Raw genomic sequence first — 25,739 nt, forward strand, 5'->3', positions numbered from 1 at the left:
CTCCCCACACCACTGTGAAGAATTCCGGTGTGTCCACATTGGGAGCGTAACAATTAGCGAGGGTAACAGTGTCGCTGCCCAGTCTTCCCCATAGCACCACATATCTCCCTGCCTTATCTATCTTTCGACCCAGAAATGTGAAGGGGGTAGTGCAGTGTATAAGGATAGCTGTGCCTCTGGCATATGACGAATAGTTTGAGAATACTCTAACACCAGCCCACCTGTTGGCAAACGCGGAGTTAACATGTGGGGGGATATGTGTTTCCTGCAGCATCACCACATTTACTTTATGTCTGTCAAAATAAGCTAACATTTGCCTGCATTTGCGAGCATCCTTAAGACCACGTACATTCCATGACAACACAGTACATGTATTTGAGTCTAGTTCACCCATGGGAATTGATCAGTATATCCAACAAGTAGCCACAGTGGCAGCTGCCGCCCCACTCTGCCCCAGCAATCAGATCCGCAAAACTGTCCACTCTTTCGCCGCCCCTCCTAAGGAGATAATGTACGCATTATAGGCCGCCGTGTATTCACCCAATACATGTCACAGAACAGCAGTGTGTGTAATCTCGAAGCACAGCCATGTGCACTGTTCACATCCAACCCGAACATTCCCCAAACATTCCCCCAAATCCCCCCCAACCACTGAAGCAACCCCAACCTGCCAGCATGATTCACCCCCCCACCCACCCAAAAACTCCCCAAAAACAAGGGCCGAAAATTGCCCTAAGTGTAAAGTAATAGCAAGGGTAATTCCCGCTGGGGAACATTTCCAGGTGGCAACACGCCAACCCCTCTCACCCATCGGAGCTACAGTTTACCTGCAGCCCCGTCCGGTGGAAAGAGGGGTGTCCAGAGATATAGATGTAGGCACCATGGGAGCTGCACCCCTCATCCACCTACACATCAGTAAAAGCGACGAATCACAAGGGGGCACCCCCGATACAAGCTGTTCTGTACTCACATATAAGGAGTAAAGGCAGTGACAATCACTCAAGTCCAGGATAGTTACTGTTCCTCTTCCTTCATTCTCTCGTGCGGTGAATCTGGAGCCTCCTCCAACCCCCCTTCGGGTCGATTGGTACGTTTGTAGTGTTTAATAAAATCCTCCACCTGCTGTGGTTTCGTGAAGAACCTCTGTCGGCCCAGGTATGTGATTCTCAGGCGAGCTGGATAGAGAAGTGCGTAGTCAATCTGCAGGTTGCGCAGCTTGGCTTTCACATCCAGAAACTGTTGACGCTCCTCCTGTACCACTGGGGTGAAATCGGGGTAAATGGTAAAAGAATTGCCATCGTACGAAAGCGATTTCGAGCTGCGAGCCGCCCGCAAGGCCACATCTCTGTCTCTGTAGTTTAACAAGCGAGCGATGATAGGCCTAGGAGCCGTGCCAGGTTTTGGTCTAGGGCCCAACGAACGGTGCGCTCTTTCCACTATAAAGTGGGGCGAGAAGGCCTCGGAGCCAATCGCCGCCAGCAAAAGTTTCTCCACATATTCCTCCATCTTGCCCATGTTGGTCGTCTCCGGAATGCCTACTATGCGAACGTTGTTGCGTCTGCTCCTCGCCTCCAAATCCTCGTTCTTGGCCGCAATAATCCGCAGCAGGTTATCCATCCTGGAGAGCTGCGAAGTATGCCATGCCGTGGTGTCTTCTGAGTCCGAGATGCGTTGTTCCGCTTCTTTCAGTCGCCCTTCGTGAGCATCTAGTGTGTGAACCACTGCATCCATGCGCAATGATATCTTATCGACTTTATCTGCTATAGTAGCAAATCCCTGACGCATTTCACGAAGGATCTCCTGCATATCTGATGCAGAATCCGAAGGTCCCCCAGTCGCTCCGCTGGTGCCCGCCGCACCGTGCTGGTCTGGTCCAGTGCGATTCGACTTCTTGGCTGCCTCAAAGGTGAGCTTCGGCTGTCTCCTGTCTGGTCTCCCCATACTCGCAGGTGTCCAGGCCAAACAACCACTCCTTACGAATGGGCCCGCTCCAGCCCTCCAGCTAGCACCTATAGATCAAAAGGCGGAATAGTCAACAACCAGAAGGATGAGTAGGATGTAGCCCTTCACCAGAGTATCGAGCCTCTCCCATTTGAGCTTATGCAGTGGCCATGGCGTGACAGTATTCAGCGGTTCCCGCTCTGCTCCTCCACTCCCACCGGCCAGGGGAAGATGACACTTCACGCCACAGTAGGTCTAGTCCGCCATGGGTGTTCCTCCGGGTATTCCGCCCACTACAGGCCTCTCTGTGTAGAATGCTGCCCAAAACACGGCGACAAGATGTGCAGTGCAGGCCGAGACCCACAGAAGCCAATATAGGGCCCCCCACCAGTGTAGCGGCAAGCCTCAGCCCCCTCCTCGATTTGCGGCCCGCCGAGCGAGGCTAACACTGACAGGGCCAAGCGGTGGCTAGGTGCATTCCACTCGCCTCTGCCGGTCCGAAAGTCCACTTCTGGGATCACCCTCGCTCCCCGTCACCATAAACTCGAGACCACAAGGGAGCCCTCCAATTCAGCGGCGGCCAGACTTGTTCCGCAGCCTCGCCTCTGCAAACATGCAGTCTCTCCGGACAGCACACTCACCGCATCCGGACTCCTCACCGGCCCTCCGGTGCCTCTCTGGTCCCCGGGGGGGGGGTAGCACTGTAGCCGAGTGTCTCGCCGACAATGGCACGGCAGTCAGAAGGGCCCCACTGTGCTTCTCCCACGCAGGAGACCAATCGCGGACCGAGACCACTCTCGGCCCCCTACAGGTCTCACTCTCAGCAGGAGAGCTAGGATTAGGAGAGTAGGGGAGGGATTAGGACCGCAGCCATCACCAACATCCCCGGTGTAGGCAGGTATGGAAATCCGGGCGATCAGGGCCGCTTTCTCAGCAGTCGCGCCGTCAGTCTATCGTAATCAGCACGACCGGCCGCCGACACAGCTCGCTCCACAGGCCCAGGTCGCCAAAACTATCACAGCGTCTCCCAGCTCTGTTGTGCTCCGATTCAGTTCAAACTTGGCCAGGAAGCGTCAGAGGCTGTACAGTGCAGATGTCCATGAGTACAGCCCCCAGATATGCCTAGAAAGGAGTGCGCCACCTAGCGCCCCCCAACCTTGGTTTATCTTTAGTAAGGACTTCGAGCATATCGATGAAGATAGAAATTGGACTTGTGATTGTGCTCCAGTCGTTTTCTCTGAATAAAGTTTTGGCACTGCAGTTGAAAGGCACTGTCCAGTCTCAGTGCACCACAGGTTTTTCTACGCTACACCACGTCTGTTCCCTGTGCAGCTTTAACCTGTGCTGCTTGAACCCTCTGAAGAGACATCGGGTGAGAGATCACTCACCGGCGGTCATGAACTTTTAGCATGTGCAAGATAATGTGTGTCCATGTAAAGTACATTTTTGGTTGGTTGCAGGGTGGTCAATTGTGTTAATTTGCTGGTGTATCACTTTCACTTTTGCGAATGGTGATGAGTGTGTGGCGTAGTATGTGCCCCAGTGCTAAGTACTTTAGGCTGGTCAGTGCCATACGCTTGTGAGATTTTGGGATGGCCCCGTGTAGTTTGTTTTAGTGGAAAATAAAGCTTCTGGCTGTTTAAGGACAGAGATTATTACTTCATTGGAGATCTCGGTGAGAGACTGCTCTTTGGAACACAAGACTTTCTCTTACATTGTATTGCTGGTCAATTTAATGTTTGTCTCGTCGTTTCTGTGTGGGTGTGGGTTCTTGGTCATGGTTTGTGTCTAAGGTCTGTATCAGTGTATATTGCACTGTGCAGTCATCTTAGGGGAGGTCTTGCTGGTGGTGTATCCTGTCCTGAGGTCATTTTTTAGTTCCTGGTGTGGTTTGTGGCCAATGCACTTTATTGTAGGGTGGTGAGTGCCCTGCGGTAGTGAGTTGGTGGGGTGGAGAGTTTCCCAGTGCTGTGTATTTTAGAGTGGCTTGTGCCTCATTTATTTGTGAGTAGTTGGTCCTGAGTGTACTGGTGTAGTTTATTTCTGCACCAATTTGGGGTGGTTAGTGCCCTACGGTGGTGAGTTTGTGGGGTGGTTAGTACCCTGGTTATTGCTATTTTTAGGGTGGTTAATGCCCTATGGTGGTGGGTCCTGGGGTGGTTAGTGCCCCAGTCTTTGTTTTTAGGGTGGATAGTGCCTTACGGGGGTGAGTTTCTGAGGTGGTCGTTGTCCTGGTGTTGTTATTTTAGGGTGGTGAGAGCCCTATGGGGGTGAGTTTGTGGGATGGTGAGTACCCCAGTGCTTGTTTTTTAGGGTGGATAGTGCCCTATGGTGGTGAGTTTGTGGGGTGCTGAGTACCCCAGTGCTTGTTTTAAGGGTGGATAGTGCCCTACGGTGGAGAGTTTGTGGGGTGGTGAGTGCCCCAGTGCTGTATGTTTGTTGAGGTGTATTTTGTTTCCCTAAGGGAGGGGAATGGGGTTAATCTCCATTAGTGTGTTTATTGGGGAATGGGGGTTAATCTCTTTTAGTGTTTTATTTTTGTATTTAGTCAATTCCATAATTTTCATGCATGTGTTGGTGAAATAATTTCATTATTTCTGATGTCTTATATTTAATGATGTTTTTCATTTATCTACATCATTTCAATTTTATGCATGCATATTGTGAGTTGTTTCCATCACTTCTTACGTAATGTATTTAATGATATTCATACGCTGGTGCATCATTTCTGTTTTCACTTTTCCCAAGGAAGGGGGATATGTTATAACTTACTTGTCTCTTCCCTACTGCTTAGCCAGAGTGAGTGCTTGTGTACTTGATGATGTTTGGAATGTTGGATGTGTGTGATGTCATGGGATGCCTGGGGGTCTGGAGATGTGTGGAGTGGCAGTTGGTGGATGCAGGCTGAGCAGCAGGGAGGCTGCTCCTGGTGGGGTATTTGTTGTCATCTTTACTTATTTACTTGAAACTGAACTTGAAACTAAGCTTAATTAAACTAGCGTGTTAAATATACCTGGCTCCAGGACTTTCTTTAATTACAACACATTCCTTCTCGACTAAAGCTAACAAAAGAAAATACAATTAGGCCTCTACTGGCTTCAGCATGTCCCAGGCCCTTGCATGTTTAAATGTATTTCTTAACACAACATGACATTACATTTCACCACTATAAAGCATTATTCTATTTTCAAACAAACAATATATTTTCATATTAAAAGCCTGCGTTAATCATCTCATTAATAAGCATGTGCATACTTCATTAAGGCACATCATTGCTAATGCGGCATTTCACATATGATTACATTTCTACATTATGCAACACTACACTTTGATTAAGGCACTGCATTAGTCTCTAATTAATAAGCACATCACTACATCTTGTGCTAATTCCCAGCCTAACGTTACATCTCTAACTTCATTAGTAAGTTCCTCTAAATATGTGGGTGCTGACTACTCGGGATTATGATGCACCCCTACAATTTTCAAAATAACATGGCGCTCTCTCAGCATCAAGGTGCTGGGTTAGCTGATGTTCAACTATACAATAGCTATTTTTCAATACTCTGCATGCCACATACAGGCTTTCTGGTAGTAAACATATCTGAGCGTGTGCCTAGCAACCTGCCCTAATTGGGGATTTATTTTATCCAAACCTCTGCGTGTATATTTGCCTGACTCATCCCCGATATTTACAAAAACGAACGGATGATTTCATCATATACTTGGACAAGCAGAATTGGTTGGAAGAGAGAGCTACAGATAAATATTGAACAGTAAATCTGAACTGGTTTTTTTTCTAAGATGTCAAAACTAAGGCCTAATCTCGTCATAGTTCACACCCAAAATAAGATGTTAATTCGCTGCTACTGATCAGCATATTTAATGAATACATCGAAGCTGGATGGATACCATATGCTGGAGGTGTAATAGACTTAATGCCAATTCTACACATGTGCTTGCTGGGTGGCCATGTGCCTGCATGCCATGTAGGGAAATTCAACGCAAAATGTCATTGGTTGCGTGCAAGGAGATTATTCTTAGGTCACTACTTATATCATAATATTTTACGTTTTTTTAATACTTCAACAAGCTACGCCATTTTTAGAAACTGGTTAATAAAGGCAAATATGGCCATGAGAAAAGTCTGCTTTAGAAATCTGAAATAGAATGCTCAACTATTGATCCTCATCCAGATAAAGAGCATGCCAACTTTTCATTTGAGGGACCAAAAAGAGTTGTCTGATAATATCTGAAAGAAATATCTTGAAATGTATGATGACTACTTTATTGGGATAAAAAGTAATTATTCATTCGTTTCTTGTTGTTGTTTTTGTATGTCCAGTTTGTCATTTAGTACTGCTCTGACCATGCATGTTCGTCCGTTTTGTGGTTTATTACTAGATTAACACTGAATATGAAGTCTATCTTGTCATTTTGTCTTAAAATTTTTTACGTTTGTACTGTTGCAGTATAAGGTATGAAAATCAATTGATGTGAATTTAAAACCACTTTTTCGCTTATCTTCATAGTTCAATTTTCGGATTGATTTGTTTGTTTTCTTTTAATTTGATTATTCAACTCCATCTCAGGATGCCAAACTCACAGCTTTTCTGTCTTATTTTCCACAGGTGTGGGCAGCCGAAGCAAACGCAACTCATAATTCTCCAACCGATTTAGTGTGGAAAGAATTGAGCAAATTTGGGACAGGTCCAGAGTACACGACTATTCTGTGCAAGCCCAGTGGTCAAGTGAGTGGCTTAATTCTTGTTTGCGGTATCAGAAAATAATATTTCATGGGAAGAAACAGGACACGAAGACCAATGTTAGAAAAGAACTAGGACGCAGATTTACAAGCCTCTTGCGCCACTTTTGCGTCACTTTTCTCATGTTGAAAGTGACGCAAAAGTGACGCAAGGGGCTTGTAAATCTGCCCCTAAATGTTTTTGAAGCATGTCTCTACCAGAAGAAGCAGGCTGACATTTAAAAATTATGATTTTTTTTACTCAGATGAATAAAAATAATGTTATCACTTGATGAATAAATCTGGCTTTCCTGTGGGAAACATGTTTATTGCACTCAATCAAATGCATTAAGTCACATAGACAATTACAGTAGATGCTCATGACCCCTTTACTTGCTATTTGTGTGGGTTCCTGTCGTCATGAAAGGTTTTCAAGTTAAGTAAAGGCAATCCGAGTGACTGGAGTGCATTAAGAGGCTCCATCCGTCTTCTGCTTGCCACTTGCCCCCGTCCCTAAGACATCTTGGTAGTGCTCAGTTTTAGCCCTTCCATGATTCAGGTGTAATTACCCAAATGGCATCCAATGGACTGAATGACAGCAAAAGCCCTGGATGGAATTTGGGGGATCTCTTTGCGAGTTCATCTCAATTTCAACATCCCATATGAGTTGGCACTCTCATTAGTACAAGAGTTTGGATTATTTACTTGAAAACATTACATCCTAAATTCCTAAAGGTGTCTCTGACAGAAAAATGTATAGAGTCTTGATGTCCTTTTTTAGGTCACCACCTACTAGACAGCGCAGCTGTCTGGTAATGCAAAAGACACCTTGGGGACTGTCAGAAAGTTGTCCTGGGAATGCATTCAACCTGTGGATTGCTTTTGGCTTTGTGGTCTGTAACTCAAATTTTCTGGCTTTCGATTTGCTGGGTTTATTTGCTTTAGGCTGTGCAGCTCAAAGTTCATACCTCCCCATGCTAAAGCAGTCTTTACAGTATTCTTACGCTAACTCATTTTCTGTAATGAACAGGCCTTTAAATCTTGCTCTTATCTCATCACATTTTCTGGGCATTCAAAGACCGAGATCAAATGTTAAGCTGTGTTTTTCGTGGGAGCCTGGTGTTTATTTTGCTTTCCCCTGACTTCAAAGTGAGAGGATTCATTGGAAAGAGGCATGCAGCATATTTTTGTCATAGAGCCTGCTTGTGCCCTTTAATAAAATTTTTATTTTAGACGTAGCCATCTCGCAAGGTATCTCGTTCTTTATCTGCACAAAACATTTGCATGTTTTTTGCAAAATTGTTCTTCTTTAATGAGTCCATTTAATTTGTGAAACGGCCTTTTGTGAACTAAGTAAAAATACGCATTTCAGTCTTACCATCTGGTTATCTTGGGCAATTCATACTGTTTCTGGCCCATTAACTGTCAAGCACAGGATACAATATTTTCACAGGAAAGAGACAGCCACATTGTAACACAATTTAACAATGCTTGGTTTTCACTTTGATGTGTAAAGCATATGCTTTATTGATTACATTTTTGAAAACTCGTATTAGAGAGTTGGATACGTTTAAAGGCACTTTTTATGAAAGCTTTTGTGTTTATGTTTAGCTGCACAATAATTATGTATTCCCTCTGCAACTGTGCCTTTTTCAGAACACATATATTACTGGATATTAACAATTTCCTCATTTGTCCTTGCAAGCACTAGAGTCATGATTTCAATGGTGCAGTGGCACAGGGGCTAAAAGGTTTTGGAAACCCGCTGAGCACTGATTACTGCTATATATTACTACTAAACAGGTTATCACAAGTGCAGTTAACTTGCAGGCACTAGGGTCATGATTTGAATGGTGCTGCAGGTGCAGCAGCACAGGGGATAAAAGGTCTAGGAAACCCACTGAACACCAATTATTGCTATATTTTACTACTAAACAAGCAGTCAGTAGTGCTATTTTGGTTGTTTTATAACCATTACACTGAAAGTAACCCATAGCCTAAAGCATCAAGTAACCTATTGGACTTTTCTATCTATCTACAGCTTATGTAGCATTCAGCGTATTTATATGGAACATTTTCACAGTCTTTGTATAGTCCTAAAATGCTTCTGATTCTGGACACACTAACAACTTGGCAAGGGTGTTCTCCATTCTATAGTATTAGCCTTCAGCCGTTATAAACACTATTTAAATACTTATTACTTACTATATGGCTTTCCACGCCAAGCAATGTGTTTTTAGCCATATTTTACAGCAGCCCTTGCTTCAGTGCAGCATAACTGAAAATTTAAAAAAAGCGCTGTTAGAAACGGGGGTCCCTGGTTGGCCAGGGCTCACGCCAAAGTCAGTCAGAGACCACCACTCCTAAGTCAGGGCAAGGGAGTTACACGCCAAGATAACCCCTGCTCACCCTCTAGGTAACGTGGCGCGAGCAGCAAGGCTAAACTTGGAGGCGGTATGAGTTAAGTATTTGTGCACGCACCCCAGCAACAACACCCAAGGCCCACCACAAAGGAAACTCCACACAAGGTTATATAAAAAATAGCCTTTGTATTATAGTAAAAACACATTAGATAACACACAAACTTTACAATGTGCCAACAGGCACGGGCAGAATTTACAAGGGATTATGTACAGGACAGGGCCACATGGACCACTGTCAGGGGTAGGCACTTGTTAGAAATAATACTTGTAGGTATACACTTAGCACATAAACATATAATGATTAGCACCAAAATAGTACATGTAGCACACAACCAGTAATCACTGGTAAAGAGTAAATACCTCCTACGCAACCCCAAAACACTGTAGGAAAATCACGCAGGGAACTAGGACCTTATCATCAGGACCTAAGGAAGGAATACCATCACCTAAGCAGGTCACTTTTAGCAAAGGGAAGGAAACCTAAACAATCACCTAAGCAGGTCACATTTAGCAAAGGAGATAAACATAAAATACCTAAGCAGGTCACTTTTAGCAAAGGTAATGGGACATCAACAATCCTCTAAGCAGGTCACATTTAGCAAAGGGGATAAACATAAAATACCTAAGCAGGTCACTTTTAGCAAAGGTAATGGGACATAAACAATTACACATGAGGCATTAAACACATTCAGAGGTGCAGGTTAGAACATTTGTGCAAGAATCACATCATCAAGTAAATTACAATGCGCAGGGTGCACATAGCACAACACTCGAACTTGTCCCTCAGGCCAACTGGCCTCGCAAGGGGCTGAATGTCCTGAGTCTCAATGTCAGAGAGTCTGCGCAGGCAGCATAAACCACAAAGCCTAAACGTAGCAACTGTCCACTAAGTGCTGGACAGTTGTAATCAAGATGAGCACACGTTGGAGCCTCGTGGGCTCAAGAACCACCACTGTGGCACTGCTGAGCCTCTCTGGGCTGTAAAACAAATATGCACTTAAGAGCTCAGTGCTCTAAAACAATGAAAATGCCCCCAGAGCTTTGGGGCTCGTAAATACAGGTAGGGCGGGAGCCTCTCGGGCTCTAAATAAACAAATTGCCCCCAGAGCCTCACGGGGCTTAAACACCAAGAATGCAGGCTTGTTGGAGTCCCTCACGAGGGACTCAGAACAAATAATGCCCCAAGGATCGTTGGAGCGGCCCTCTGCCAACTGGGGCCGCTCGAGAACCAAAAGGGGGATGGCCACTGCCCCACGAGCCTCTCTGGGCTCCAAACTACTAGGCGCCCTGTGAGCCTCTCCGGGCTCTAAGAAGCAATGGGGCCGCCCGGGAGAACCAACAGGGCCCGCCTCACTTACCGGCTAACTTGCTCCGGACTTCGTTGGAGGCGGGCGGGACTCCGCTGCAGTCTCCCGGCTCCTCCGAGACTCCAGGGCTCTCCTCCAATCACAGCGCGGCACCGCCAGGCGCGCCCCTCCTGACGCGGCAGCTCCTGACCAATAGGAGCGCGGTTCACCGGGACGAGCCTCCCGCAGCCAAGCAATGACGGCGCGGCTCTCCTGGGCAGCGTCTCCCGGTAGTTCTTTGTCCTGGGCTGCGGCGGTGATTTCGATACACACAATTCCTCGGGGGCAATGCCGGGTGGGCACCGGCCTCTAATTAAAGAAAAGGCGAGGTGGGCACTCGCTCTGCCGCAAATCGGCAAAACCAGATGGGCAGATGCCGGGTGGGCACCTGCTGCCCAATATAAAGTGCTCGAAGCGAAATGGGTAAAATAAAGTGCTCCACAGCGCTAGCAGGCAAGAAAAAGCGCTCCCAAGCGCTTAGGGATAAAAGCAAAGCTCCAGCAAGGTCTGGAGACAGGCAGGGGGGGCAAGGCTGGGCCAGAGCCAGCTCACTGGGTCTCCAGGCAGGGAGACAGTCCAAGTGGCGGTCCTCCTGGCCCCAGCAGCAGCAGCAGCCACCTCTGGCAAGGATCCACAAGCAGAACCAAATTGTATGGGGACACAGCCCCTTCTTATACAGTAAATTCCCTTTGTCTGTAGGTGCAGGGTGGGGGGAAACCAGTCGCAGCTGGTTTTGAAGTACCCTTGATAGCTCAACCACCCATTTCATTCACTGGCAGGGCTAGGGACATCAGTTGCACTACAGGGGGTGGAGCCAGCATTGTGTGGGGAAAGTCCAGGCCCATCAGGGACCAGGTGCACTCCTCCCAAGCCATCAACATGCTAATCTCACACTCACCACCGGGCAGACCCATCCAGCCTTCCTGGAGCCAGGCTCACCAGCCAGCTCCAGCCAATCACACAGCAGGCATATTTTACATTAATATGCCAAGTCCTAGAAGTGGCATTTCTACACATGACACACACATGCCACATACACCATTGCGAAGCATTCATTCCCACGAGCTCGCACATACCAAATTCGAGCATGCACTCCCCACGCATCAGGAACTACTAGGGACACAGACATTTCCCATGCATTCCTATGGGAGAGCAGGCCAGCCTAACTACATGCACGCACTTTACTCTGGGACACAGGGAAAAGTGCGCACAGACCAGAAAATCATTCATACAGATCACAGATCTAAAGCAAAAAGATTAGGGGTGAACCTGCCTTAAGGGCCAAGTCCAAAAAGCGCTAAAAGGCTGGCTGTGTCATACAGTTTTTTTCATTACATCTAACATTTGCAACATAGCTAAAAACATTGGCAAAGCCAATCAATGTCACATAGGCAAGACCTATAGGCTTGTATTTCCTTGGAGTGCTCTTTTCCTTGCTGGGGAAGTGTACTAATCCCCTCATCAACTAGATCAGAAATAGGTTTTCAATTAATAATGGTCCAAAGAATGCCTTTAGGTGAATTATTCTAAGAAACCAAAATATTGATTGGGCGCCTACTAAAAATCACATTGACTAATGTGAAACAAGGGCTGCAATCACAACGGTTTGCGAAGATGAATTCAATGATGAGGTTTTTTATCAGTCACCCTCCATCAATGCATTTGCAGCCATTCGGTTGAATTTGCACAGTTTATCTTGCCTCGTTAATAAATATGAGGCAGACCAGTATTGCATGTACATAGTGCTCACAGCATCCCAACAAGTGTTCCAGAGCAAGCCACTACTTTGTAGACAATTTTTGATATTTATTCACAGAGTTTGGGTGGATTTCTCCCGTTTCCTCTCATTAGATTAGTTGCCGGGTAAAAAACCCTAGTTTCGTCTTGACGGTAAATTCGTGAGACTTACCTCTACCGGCGCCCTAGTTCTTAAATTCACAAGAATAAAGGGATATATATTATGTCTCTTCAACAGAAAATTAGAACCTTTCATGCTAAATATGTTATGTGTGTAGGAAGGGCCCATTAAACATTGTCTCCATACTGCATGCATTATTAAGTGGCCGCTCAATTCATTACCTTAGAGAAGCGCCTATAATTACCTTAATAACCAAGTATGGGGAGAGGAGTCTTAACTCAAAATATTATCTATCAAGTAGAACCTCCTTAGAGTGGAAGATGCACAGAGGACCCCAAGCAGATCTATTTAATACTTAAAGTGCTGGAAAAGTAAGAACATTATAATAGAGTTAATGTGAATACAATTGTTTAGGCAAGTGAGTTGAACTGAATGCTGTTGTGTGAATGAAAGAGTATACGGTTGCCTGATAGCAATTTATGAGCTTCTTATTTTGCAGGTGTATCATGTGTCTGGTGATGACTTCCTGAAGGTGAACATTACATTTTTCGTCTATTTGTTTATGTTGTTGGTAGCTGATCGCTGTGCTTCTCTTGCTTAGGCGGTGGCTTGGTACACCCCTGTGCGGTGGAGTAAACCCTATGAGAAATGTGAAACTGAGGAAGAAGGTGAGAGTAAGTCGCAACTCACTGTTATGGCGGAAAAGGATCACAATGCAACAGTTTATGAACAGAGGGCACATGTGAAGATACAGTCAAAGCCAAGCACCGCGATGATGGAAACCACACAGAGGCATCAAATGGAGGGGGGCACCCCAGTATTAATTAAAAGGTATAACCATCAGAATGGTGTCCTCTTTTGTACAAGAATGATTAGCTACTTCATTAAAGGTAAACAAATACTTAGCAATGTTGATACATTCTTCCTGTTTAACGTGAGCAACCCTTTTATTAAATCTCACAAAGGGTGCTGGATTAATCCTTCCTTTTCTCTATTGATAGTGGTTAGAATGAGATGTATTTGTGCTGTTTGAGCTTGACTTTGAGTCAGTAGGGCCTATTGGCCACCCTTACACATTGAGGTTACAAAGCAGAAGCCTTTATTATTAAACTTGTGTGTGATCAGGAGTATTGGTCAAAATTAATTGGTTCTCTTAAACTGAGCAGTATTGGATATGGGCATTTTCTGAGCAGTAATTCCGACCTTCACTGATACTCTCATTTGCCAATGAAAATTCCTACCGCCAAACACACTGGTCAGGGCACAATCTTCAGGGACTATGACCACAAAGATTAGTGTGGGGGAAAGGCCATTGATCTCAGAAATTTTTCATCTGGATTCTAGTCTTCAGAAATCCCACAGTGTACCTTCTAGCTTCGCTCTATGACGGCGAAAAGCAGTTTCACAGACGTCCATCATTGACTGGAAAATATACATTCACACACCTTGTTTCCTGGCCTTGTGTGCCTCCGCATTGCTATTGTCACAAAGACCATTCCAACATTTAAACAGTGTTCCTACAACTCAATATTAGAGAGTTGCATTACTTGTGTGAGACTTAAAAAGAAATGAAGCGAAGTATATTTTTTCTACAGGATATTTCGTAATACTCATGTATGGACTATTGCTGCTCAGAAGATCTGTAACAATCATCAATGAACAAGAGCATTTTGGGCAAGAATCCCTCTTCTAATAATGTGCCCTCAATGGATTTTTAGGAACAATTTATTTAAAACCAAGGCAATCCTTTAGTCCAATCGTCTTAGTGTTACTTGTAGTAGACCTGCAATTTTGTTTTCTTCTTTTGTGTCAATCACAGAACAATTGACCAACCGGATGTTTTAAAAAATGAGACATTCACAGATGGCTTCTCACTATTATTTTTCAAATTTGAGCCAATGTTCTATTTTTTAATGATGACCAGTCTGAACTTCACACTGAAGCACATGATACATGGTTACTATTCCTATTGAAAAACATTATTTGGTATAGAACTGGTCAAATACCTACTTGTTAGTACAGATTGGGGAATGCCTGCCAGTATGTGAAAAGGCATATTTTTATACAGATTGTCTCAATAAATGGCAGCCTAATATCATTCTTCATTTTTCAGGAACTGACATGCTAAGAATAGTAGCTATCTAATTAATAATATGCTTCTTCGCAAATAGGTTTCAAGGCTCCATATCCATCTGGCTTACAAAGTGGTTGCATCACTGAAACTGCTACCTTCCACATGTTCAATGATTCCCATGGCAAAGCAGATACCGGAAGTATATGTCTTCTGTCTAGCTTGATCTCTTAGCAGCATCTGGTATGGGCAACTATTTCCATCATAGACTCATTCTTAGTTGACTTTTTGACTGAGGATTTAAAATAAAATAAATAATTAGAGCAGGAAGTTTGACCCTCTACCAAGATGCCCAGAATTCCCCCAGCGACTTATCTTGTCCACCATTCTGTTGAACATATTCAATCAATCAATCAATCTGACATTTGTAGAGTGCACTACTCACCCACGAGGCTCTCAAGGTGCTAAGGCGGGTGAGGGGGGGAGCAGTCAGGTCTTGAGAAGTCTCCTGAAGGTCAGCAGGTCCTGGGTCTGGCACAGGTGGATGGGGAGGGTGTTCCTTGTCTTGGTGCGAGGTGGGAGAAGGATCTGCCGCTGGTGGTCGTTCGGTGGATGTGTGGATTGGTGGTGAAGGCGAGGTCAGTGGAGCAAAGCTGGCGGTTAGGGGTGTAGAAGGTGAGTTGTTTGTTGAGCGTGGGTGAGGAGCTTGAAGATGATCCTCTTGTTGACGGGGAGCCAGTGCAGGTCCCTCAAGTGGGCAGTGATGTGACTGTGGTGGAGGATGTCAAGGATGAGGCGTTCTATTTGCATTGAAGTCTTTACTAGAGTTTGACCGTGATTCCTGCGTAGAGGGTGTTGCCATATTCCAGCCTGCTTGTGACGAGGGCCTGTGTGACCGTCCTTCTGGTCGATATTGAGGCCGTGTGATTGGACGATGTTGGCGAGAGGTGTCATGTAGATGTTGAAGAGGGTCGGGCTGAAGGATGATCCTTGGGGTATACTGTAGGTGATCTTGGTGGCTTCGGATCGGAATGGGAGGAGGTGGACTCTTTGGGTTCTGTCGGTGAGGAAGGAAGTGGTCCAGTCCAGGGCTTTGTCGTGGATTCCTGCATTGTGGAGGCGTGTGCGTAGGGTGTGGTGGCAGACAGTGTTGAAGGCGGCCGAGAGGTCTATGAGGATGAGAGCCGCAGTTTCGCCGTTATCCAGCAAGGTCCTGATGTCGTCGGTGGTGGCGATGAGGGCGGTTTCGGTGCCGTGTTTGCTTCGGAGTCTGGATTGGGATGAGTTCAGGGTGTTGGTCTCTTCGAGGAATCGGGTCAGCTGTCTCTTGACGATCTTCTCGATGATTTTTGCTGGGAATGGAGGCTAGGAGATGAGCCGGAAGTTCTTGAGGTCCTATGGGTCTGCCTTGGGTTTCTTGAGTAGGGTTTTGATCTTGGCGTGTTTCCAGCTCTTCAGGAAGGAGGTGGTCTCGAAGGAGCCGTTGAAGATCTTCCGGAGTTGGGATGCGATGATGGAGCTCACTTTGTTGAAGATGTGGTGAGAGCAGGGGTCTGATGGTTCATGGTTTTGATGGTGTCTTCGTCGTTGACATCGTTCAAGGATAGCAGGAGGCTGGTGTGGCTGGGGGGCGGTGGGTCTGCGATGTCAGCGGTTGGCAAGGGGGGTCTGAGTGGTGAAGCTGTCATGGATATGCATGATTTTGTGGTGGAAGAAGGAGGCTAAAGAGTCGCAGAGGTCTTGTGATGGCAGGATGTCGTTAGAGCTGGAGCTGGGGTTGGCGAGTTCCTTCACGATGTTGAAGAGCTCTTTGCTGTTGTGTGTGTTGTTGTCGAAGTGTTCCTTGAAGGAGATCCTTTTGGCGGTTCAAATGATTTGGTGGTGCCTGCGGCTGGCATTCTTGAGGGCTACATCGTTGTCTGGTGTCTGTTTGTGGCGCCACTTCTTCTGGAGTCTTCGGCAGATCTTCTTGGATGCCTGGAGGCTGATGGTGAACCAGCTGGCCCTTCTGTTGGTGTGTCTGTTTGAGGGTTTCTTGATCGAGCGAGGGTGTTGGGGCAGTCGTCGATCCACTGCCTGAGGTTATGGGCGGCTGTGTCGGTGTGGTCGGTTGGTGGGGCTCGGGCGAGGGTGGTGATTAGCTGGTTTTCAGGGACCTTGCTCCAGCTGCGGTGGGCATTTGTTGCGGGTGATTGTGTGCAGTGTTTTTCTTGAAGGAGAAGTGGATGCAGCGGTGGTCGGTCCAGTGGAGTTCGGTGGTGTGGCTGAAGGAGACGTGGTTGCTGGAGGAAAAGATGGGGTCGAGCGTGTGTCCGGCAAAGTGTGTGGATGTCATGACGAGCTGTTTGAGTCCGAGGTTGGTGAAGTTGTCTAGCAGGGTGGTGGAGTTGCTGTTGCTGGCGTTCTCGAGGTGGAAGTTACAGGTCTCCGAGGAGGATGTAGTCTGTGGCGACCAGGGAGTGCAAGCTGATAATGTCAGTGATGGAGTTGCTGAACTGTGGCCGGGGCTGGGGGGTCTATAGACGAGGGTTCCTCTGAGGGTGGTGTTGGGATCGATGTGGATCTGGAAGTGCAGGTGTTCGGCAGAGCTGAGCGTGTCTTCGGTGCTATTCGACATTCTGAGGGTGTTCTTGTGGATTATGGCGATTCCTCCTCCTGGTTTGTTGGTGCGGTCCCAGAGGGTGATCATGTAGCCATCCGGAATGGCTATGGCAACGTCGGGTGCCGATTAGGTGTTCATCAAGTTCTCTGTCAGGAAGGCGACGTCTAGGGAGGATGAGACAAACAGGTCCCATAGTTTGACGGCGTGCCTGTGGACAGAGTGGGTGTTGTGTAGTATGCATCTGAGATGGCTGAGGCCAGCCCTGTTGGGAGGGGCAGGTCATGCAGGTGTATCGCGGGGGCAATGGGGTCTGGCACTGGGCACGGTCCAGGCACAGATGGTCTTGCCTTTGGCGCACCAACAGCGCCGCCGCAGAGTGGCCACCATAAGAAGGGGAGGTGGGAGGGAGGAACAGCTGTCAGGCGAGAGCGATCGGGCGAGCGAGGGGGGGTGGGGCCGCAGGGGACGCAGAGGCAGGAGAGGAGAAGGCTGAAGCACTAGGAAGGGCAGCAGTAACAAAATACAACAGTGTAATACAACAGCACAACCAGAATACAATAAAATACTAAACACATTCAAATGACCTTGGGAAATCTGATCACTCAGCATTGTGGTGCCGTGCACTATTATGCTGATAACACCCAACGTTATAATCAGACATCTAAAGCAGTACCTCAAGGGAATAAAACGTGGTGAAATGTCGGAGAGCAGCCATTATTAGCTCTGATTTTTATTGCGCTGTTATCTATAAGGCCTAATTTTGCTAATTACTTCATAGGGACTGTGCCCAGCGTGGTTTTTCTCGCTCACCGCATGCCAATTGATGCTTGGTACATCATTCATCTTCCTATGGCGTGCTTGCTTACAATATATAAGATTTTACCTTCCCAAAAGTACTCTCCATTGTCACATATTAAATTCATTATCTCATAGATGTATAGTATACAGAAAGCAATTATTTTTGTTTTGTTTTTACACAGCATCCGTCTTTTTAAAATCCTTTACTAAGACCTTGCAATGCAAGCACAAGCTATCGGCTTTGCCAATCCTTGCTCAAAATGTAATATCCCCAACACAAGATTTCTCTTAGTAATCATTACTCGCCAGTACCAAATCCACAACCATTCTCCTGGCTCAGAATTAAACAAATAGTGATGTGTAAATAATATCGGAAAGCAGACAATTGCCAATTTTCCCACTGAAAAAGTTACATTAAAAGATATAATATTTCTTTTTTTTCTATTGTTCAACAATAGTGGTAACTTAATAGAGGTGGTAACAATTGTTCTTACTGACCTTCAAACTTGTACCTGTGCTTCCCTAGGACTGCTCTATTTTTGCTGCCTCTAGGTTGACTGATGAAAACACAAAATTGATGTTATGGACACAGGACCTGATTCACAAAGGGTCTTCACACTCTTGGCTGAGGCCCGCTGTAGTGGAGGAATCCCCGCACTAGGGGCGGAATCTCCGCAATGAGAATTCTCATTGAGGAGAATCTGCCCAGAGTGCGGAGACTCCCCTGCGACTGCGGGACCTCCCCCACGACTGCGGGACCGCCGTCACGAGTGCGGAGGTCCTTTGTGAATCAGGCCCACAGTTGTTAAACATCTACATTGTTAAACTCTTCAGGCACCATTGCAGGTCAGATTCAAAGTATCACATTGACATTCATGGAAATGCACTGTTCTTCTCCCACTCATCATGTTATCATGTTAAAGATCCTGAGAGGATACAGGAGCTGTATTGGAGAAGTGCCCATGGGTGCACCGGACACTGTTTATTTTAGAAGGCAACTCGGTAACATTTTGCGCTATGCAATCTCATGGAGGCCTCCTTTCATTGGCATGACCTCATGCAAAAACACTTTTCCCTCATACTACATCATTTTCTTCAGTGTCCATGTCACTATTGATACGTGAACGATGACAAGCTCTGTGTGGGGAGGTGCACTGACTCTGTCGCACTGAGTGCAATGCCTGAGAGCATCTTTTGGAGCCCTTCTCTCCCAGCATCTCCACACAGATGTGTGCTGTCCCACACTGCATCCCTCTGAGGAGAAATCCATACACCTACTTTAGATTCCAGCCCGTCTGCTGGCATGGAAATATAAAAATTTGATTTTTCGCCCAATCTCCGTCTCTCCCTGATGTGCTCTTTGTTTCACATGGCGCTGGAAACATTGTGAGAGCAGGGCTGCTGGTCATCAACATTACATACATCACAAAAAACATTTTTGTGGTGAAAAATCTAAGTGCTACCTAAAGAGCGAGTTTACTAAATGAGCCAAACTCAGTCAACGGGGCCAGTGGCTGACCAATTGTGCATTTTGCCGCAGGCTGATACTCAACTAAAGCACAGAACTAATTCTCCAGGTACAACCTGGCTAAGGAAAAATGGTGGAAACGCAGCCGTTCCCGCCGTATTTAGATCACCGACTGACTCGTTATTTGGATAACAATTAGAGTTTTAATAAAACATGCCCCTTGACCCCCACACCATTATGGTGTGCTCTGCACATGTTTCCCTCTGGATTTTTTTCTGCTTTGTTGAATTTGGAACTACTTTTTATGTCACGTGCTATAAACCAGTTCTGACTCTATGCTCTTTTCCCTCTTCACAGCAAGTTCTCAATAGCTTCTTTGAATGCTAAAGGATTGTTTTCAATACACATATGCTCTATCAGCACAGACATTCTCTTCCTTGCACTTGACCCCTAAGAGCTGCATATGTAGGATGCAATATCAAAAGTAAAATGGTGGCTCCGAAGTGCAGAGCAAGGTGAACAAGAGCGTCATTGTAAAAAATTGGATTGTCGCCTGTATGCAGTCAGTTCTACAATAGAAAGAGAGGGGGACTGCCTGCTTTTAAAAACACTCCTAAAATCATGGCAGTAAATCAGCCAACAAATCAATCTAATTTCCGTTGATATATTCTAAAGCATAACTATGTAAACAATGTAGTTTAATGTATAAAGATTGTAGAAATGAAGTCACCTAACGTGTTTTTGATGTGTAGTATGACCTCAAAGGAAAATATATGGCAAAAGGTTCAATAAATCAAAGAGAAAATTGTGCAAAGGCACACAATGCATTTTTATGTATAATATTTGTAATTCTTTTTACAGAGAGAAAGGACCACCGAAGATCCTGCCTCCTATATCCAGCCCCTGGACCCAAAGCACAGCCTCCCCCACACATCCTGATTATGCGATATGTAGGACATCAGCCCTGGGCAGTGATAGCAGCAGTATGTGTCGGCAGTCAAGAGCGCAAACCGCAACCCCTGACCGAACCCCTGGTAAGTGAAAACATAAAAACACCTACTAGTTATGACACACGGGTTCCCAGTTGAACATGCATTTAAACTTTAAAAATCATTCTCAAGGATGTTTTTTTTAATTTTGCACGTTTCTCATTTAACCAAAGTGTTGGCCGACAAAGCTTGGAATTTTACACCAAATGTATTGTCTGTTTCGGGCTAGGGCCAAGCACACATTGATTAAACACTGAAGGAATCAACCTTAACTTTTTTAAATATTCCATACGACAAGTAATAGACGCTGTGCACTAGTCCATTTCAGAATGCAGTAGTTCACAACAGAAAAGTGTATTTCATATCACATACATTTTTCATCTTTAGGTTATTGGATTCTAATTACAGGTACACGTGTGTTGCTGTAAGACTGCTTCTTTGAAGGTGTTGACCTAAGAACATCTCTGACACTAAGGAGTTAGGTCCTTAACCATGAAGTCAGCTGGACCATCAATTAAATGTGTACGAAAAAATTGCCAACTTCACCTTACTTGACACCTCCCAATTGAGGAAAACAAACCAGTATTACTATATGGTCTGTTTGGTATATTTACTTAATACCTTTTTGCTTTTTATTTCATTATATTAAAAAAAGTTTAGGTACAAAAAAGACACTTAAATACATTCAAAAATTCCAACATAAATTTTCAAAGCAAATTACATTCCACATTGCATATATAAACACCACATAAATTACATTACATATATAGACACCATATTAATTTTGATCAACAATTAGACTCACATAAATGATATCTAACTAAACAAAGGACAAAGTGAACATTTAGATACTATTATTCAACAAGTAGCAAATTAGTGCATATTAAATTTGTCAAAGTCATTAAATGTACTGCAAATTAATGCATTCCTGATTCAAAAGCCGACGCATTTCGAACCCATTCCTGTCACTTTATGGGTTCTCATCAGGGCTCTCTGATGAGAACCCATAAAGTGACAGGAATGGGTTCGAAATGCGTCGGCTTTTGAATCAGGAATGCATTAATTTGCAGTACATTTAATGACTTTGACAAATTTAATATGCACTAATTTGCTACTTGTTGAATAATAGTATCTAAATGTTCACTTTGTCCTTTGTTTAGTTAGATATCATTTATGTGAGTCTAATTGTTGATCAAAATTAATATGGTGTCTATATATGTAATGTAATTTATGTGGTGTTTATATATGCAATGTGGAATGTAATTTGCTTTGAAAATTTATGTTGGAATTTTTGAATGTATTTAAGTGTCTTTTTTGTACCTAAACTTTTTTTAATATAATGAAATAAAAAGCAAAAAGGTATTAAGTAAATATACCAAACAGACCATATAGTAATACTGGTTTGTTTTCCTCAATTGGGAGGTGTCAAGTAAGGTGAAGTTGATAATTTTTTTGTACACAGACCTAAGAACAACAGCATCACAAATGCCTGCTGCGGGTAGTGTAGTTGCATTGCCCAATCTCCACAACCACTTTTTTCCTTCCCCTGCTCCAGACAGAAATAATCTCATGCTGCAACCTGCTGGTACTCAATTTCAACAGTGCTAAATCTGGTGACGTAAATAATTAATTTACTCTCTTAATTTCTATGCAGGTAAGTACTTAATCAATAGCAACTCAATCGGAATGAAAAAAGACAGAGTCCGTGGTGTTAGAGTTTCTAAGGGTTTTATTCCTCATAAAGGAATGGTCTAGACCAGGATATCATGTTCTGACCACCACAGGGGTGTCAGAAGGGATAGAGCAAACTTTATTGACATTACATAGCTTATATACTTGATTTATACCATAAGAAGTAATGTAAGAGGCGTAACAGCTGAGAGAAGACAAGATAACAGTATACACGTGTTACTAGTACGTAATCAAGAGGCGTAAACTAGGCATGAATCAGAGGTGTGTGCTAGAAACGTCACTGATAGGTGACGCAAGTGGGTGGCACCAAGGGGTGGTGCTAACAGAATTGTTGCAGTGTCAGCAGAAATCGGAAGCTTGGATGCGCGCGCAGCTGCATGACGTGTGATTGACGGGGTGCAGGGGACTTGACATTTACACTGACGGAAAGAGACAGAAGTCTGGCATGTCAGACCAACTTGTACTTTTATCGTATCTGATATCTGATGTTTAGGAACCATACTATCTGGGCGGAAAGGTCTCTAGGGCAGAAGCTATTCTATGCTAACTGTGGATGCGTGTATAAGCGCCTAAGTGTCTACATGAGAAGCGTGGGGCACGGGGCCTTCCATGGAAGCATGGTAACAGAGGCTATGAATTACTTGCATTGTGACAGGTCGGCCCTTTGGCTCTGCAGCTGGGGAGGATGTTTACTGGAGCTAGTAGGCAGGAATGCATTCTCGAGGAGCGGAACAGATAACTCGAAGGTTATAGTCAGTCTTGGCAGAAAGCAGGCTGAGCTGAGCGCGAGGGGCCGCGCTGAAAGTAAGTCAGAGTTCACGGGTACAGAGGTAGCCTGGGCAGAGGCTGTCAGAGTCAGGAAGCCAAAAGAGGCTCGATGGCAGTAATCAGGGCCTACTCTGCCAGAGCAGGGAAACATGTAAAGTGTACTACAAAAAGACGGTGGCATAGCATACTTAGGAACGGACTATATAATCCATTCAGGGTGGATCTGAAAGAGGACAAGTTAACGTTGGACGCAAATGTATTTGCGTCTTCATAGCTGGTACAGGAGGGAAGTTACATGCACTTTAAGCTGGTACATGGAGTCGGTGGGGTACGCGCTAGGGAACATAACATGACCAAAATTTATATTTCCTCATTCCCTCCTTGTTCCCTACGGACCCTTCATGAAATATCGATCCTCATGAATCGATCAGTTTGTTCTTGCAACATCATTTGTTCTTCTTTCTTTCGTTTACGTTTTGAGAGAAAACTGGAGTGTTCAATACATGACGTGGCACACAGTCCACAAATCGCTGGCCCACACTGCAGGCACAGGCAGCAACTGAATACTAGGACTAGGCCAATGCCTAGGAAGGATAGGATCTTCCATCCCCAAGCTGTTAACGTTGTCCAGAACCAACCGGACCAAGTCCAGGTGCCTGGATTCTGATGTATCTGATTTGCAATTTTATGGAGACGGGTGATAGCTTGATATACAGATGGTGCGTTTTGTGGTATGAAAACACAGCAACTTGACCCGATGACCTTACAGGCTCCACCTCTATCTGCCAAGATGACGTCAATAACAAGACGATTCTGAAGGACAACAACCCGCATGGCGGACTGCTCTTCTGTTAAGTTACCTAAGGCGGAGGCAGTTTCATTCACTACTGCTTCAAGTGTTCTAGTTAATCTGCGTATTAATTTACTATTCTGAACAGGGCCTAAAAAGAAAAAGAATCCTTTATTAAAGTCGGTGTACTGTTCCCATGCCGTTTCTGTGTAGTCGACAAGTGGGATATCTCTTCTGGGTCTATTCTTTACTAGATTGGTATTTCTATGGTAATCAGGAGGGGCTAGAAAAACAGGTGGCAGAAGGAATGCAATGTAACAGGTACCATCCCAATCTGGAGGTAGACGTATGTATGCGGTATGACCACAAACAAAGTAAGAGTGACTAATAGCTTTAAAAGACGATTTTCCATGATCACTGAATTCGACCACAGTAGTACATTTACTATGACCTAAGTGTATTGAACCTTTCTTCTTGATACATAATTCACCAGTAACTGGCAATACTGACATAATTGGTAGAACTGGTGCAGCTTCGGACTCGACAGTAAGAATCATAAGGCTAATTGTATAATTACCTAATCCATATACTTCATTTTCTAGATCAGTTCCTATTCTGGTGGGGAGTCCCTCCTTATCTGGGTAACAGACGTCGAGCAGGACTAAGTTCAGATTTCCCCAAACCCAGCCCCCATCGAAAACAGCAATGTCAGGATCTAAGGAATTAATTATTTTAAACCATGCTCCGCAGGAGCCATTGTGAGTGAACGGATACGGAAAGAGGGGCAGTGCTCCCTTGTAATTCTGGTAGGGAGGGAGTCGGCCACATATCCAGCAATTTGTAGCATTGTTAGTTTGATGAGAATGATGTAGCATACTAATGAATGTATTGTTGTGCAGCGCAAGTCTGTAGGAAAGCTCGTGTGGAGGTAACTCACTAAAAGTGTGTTCAGCAGATACATTATAGGCAGAATGTTCACGCTTGAAAATAGGGTAATAGATGGGTAATACGATGCTGACAACAATAATTAGAATACTAAGAATAAACATGATTAATAGTGTCCCTATGCAGTGACTACGAAGTGATTTACAATATGTACGTTTCTTGGCCTCTCTCTCTCTCTCTCTATCTCGATCTAGGGGATACATGTCAGAGACTATTTAACCGATTCACCTAGGGGAGGACTTAAACAATTAAACTGTCTGACTTGCTAGATCGTAATTTCATGCGATATTGTTCTTGAGGAGTCTTTTCTCGTTCAGATTCTGTAAAGTCTTTTTGTTCGACACAGTCTTTGGTGGGGGTGGACGAGTCTCGATCAGGTTTCAGTCCAAAGAATTTTTTTATATGACTCGTGTGGACCCACCCCTTTCTTCCTTCTATTTTCACGGCCGTCCTTGTTGTTAGAAGAACGGTCTTCGGGGACTTCCAGCGGGGCTCCAGCGGACTCTTTCTGTCGAAGTTGCGGATGAACACAAGGTCGCCAGGACGGACGTCGTGTGGCTTTACATCAGTGTTGTCAGGGAAGGCTGCGGCAACCTGTGAACGACATGATTGGAGTGCAGACATCAAGGAGGCAAGGTAATCTGTCAACATATTACTATCAACATCAGTAATCTTTTTCGGAATGGGCGTCCCCCACATATTCGGTGGTCTGCCAAAGACCACCTCGTACGGGGATAGCCCTGATCTCGAATGGGCGACCATCCTCATGTAGAATAGTGCCACTGGCAGGGCGACTATCCAGTCGACCCCTTTCTCCTGACATATTTTGGCAAGGCGGATCTTTAGTGTCTGGTTATGCCTTTCTACAAGGCCTGCGGCTTCGGGATGTCGGACACAATGGAACTTCCACTGGTATCCCAGTAATAAGGAAACTTCTTTCATTAATGCAGATGAGAATGGCTGACCGTTATCTGAGTACACGACACGAGGCAAGCCGTATCGTGGGAAGAATTCACGAACCAGCTGCTTGGCAGTGGTCGGGGCAGTGTAATCTGAGACTGGGTATGCTTCGGTCCAGCGGGACAGAGCACAGACAATTACGAGAACATAGTTAAATCCTCGACAACGGTCCATCTGGATATAATCCATCTGGAGGACTTCAAAAGGGTGATCAGGAGGATGAAATCCACCTTGCTCTACAGGGACGCTTTTTCCTGGATTGAACTGACAACAGATCATGCAAGTACGCACTTTCTGTTTTGCTGCTGCTCGTAAGTGTTTATTGTTCCAGAGATTTTGTAAACTGT

General features: G+C 45.0%; 1 protein-coding gene across 1 annotated transcript in view; it reads left to right on the forward strand.

The window, feature by feature from the left end:
- Positions 1-25,739, forward strand: part of LMNTD1 (lamin tail domain containing 1) — a 1,301,017-nt gene that overhangs the window by 1,085,381 nt on the left and 189,897 nt on the right. Inside the window, exons 13-15 of the mRNA XM_086938753.1 lie at positions 6,570-6,689; positions 12,911-13,140; positions 20,110-20,282. Coding sequence (XP_086794879.1) covers positions 6,570-6,689; positions 12,911-13,140; positions 20,110-20,282 — 523 coding nt within the window. The remainder of the gene's footprint in view (positions 1-6,569; positions 6,690-12,910; positions 13,141-20,109; positions 20,283-25,739) is intronic.

Source organism: Lissotriton vulgaris, chromosome 1_1, assembly GCF_964263255.1.
Source record: "Lissotriton vulgaris chromosome 1_1, aLisVul1.2, whole genome shotgun sequence".
Classification (NCBI taxonomy): Eukaryota; Metazoa; Chordata; class Amphibia; order Caudata; family Salamandridae; genus Lissotriton; species Lissotriton vulgaris.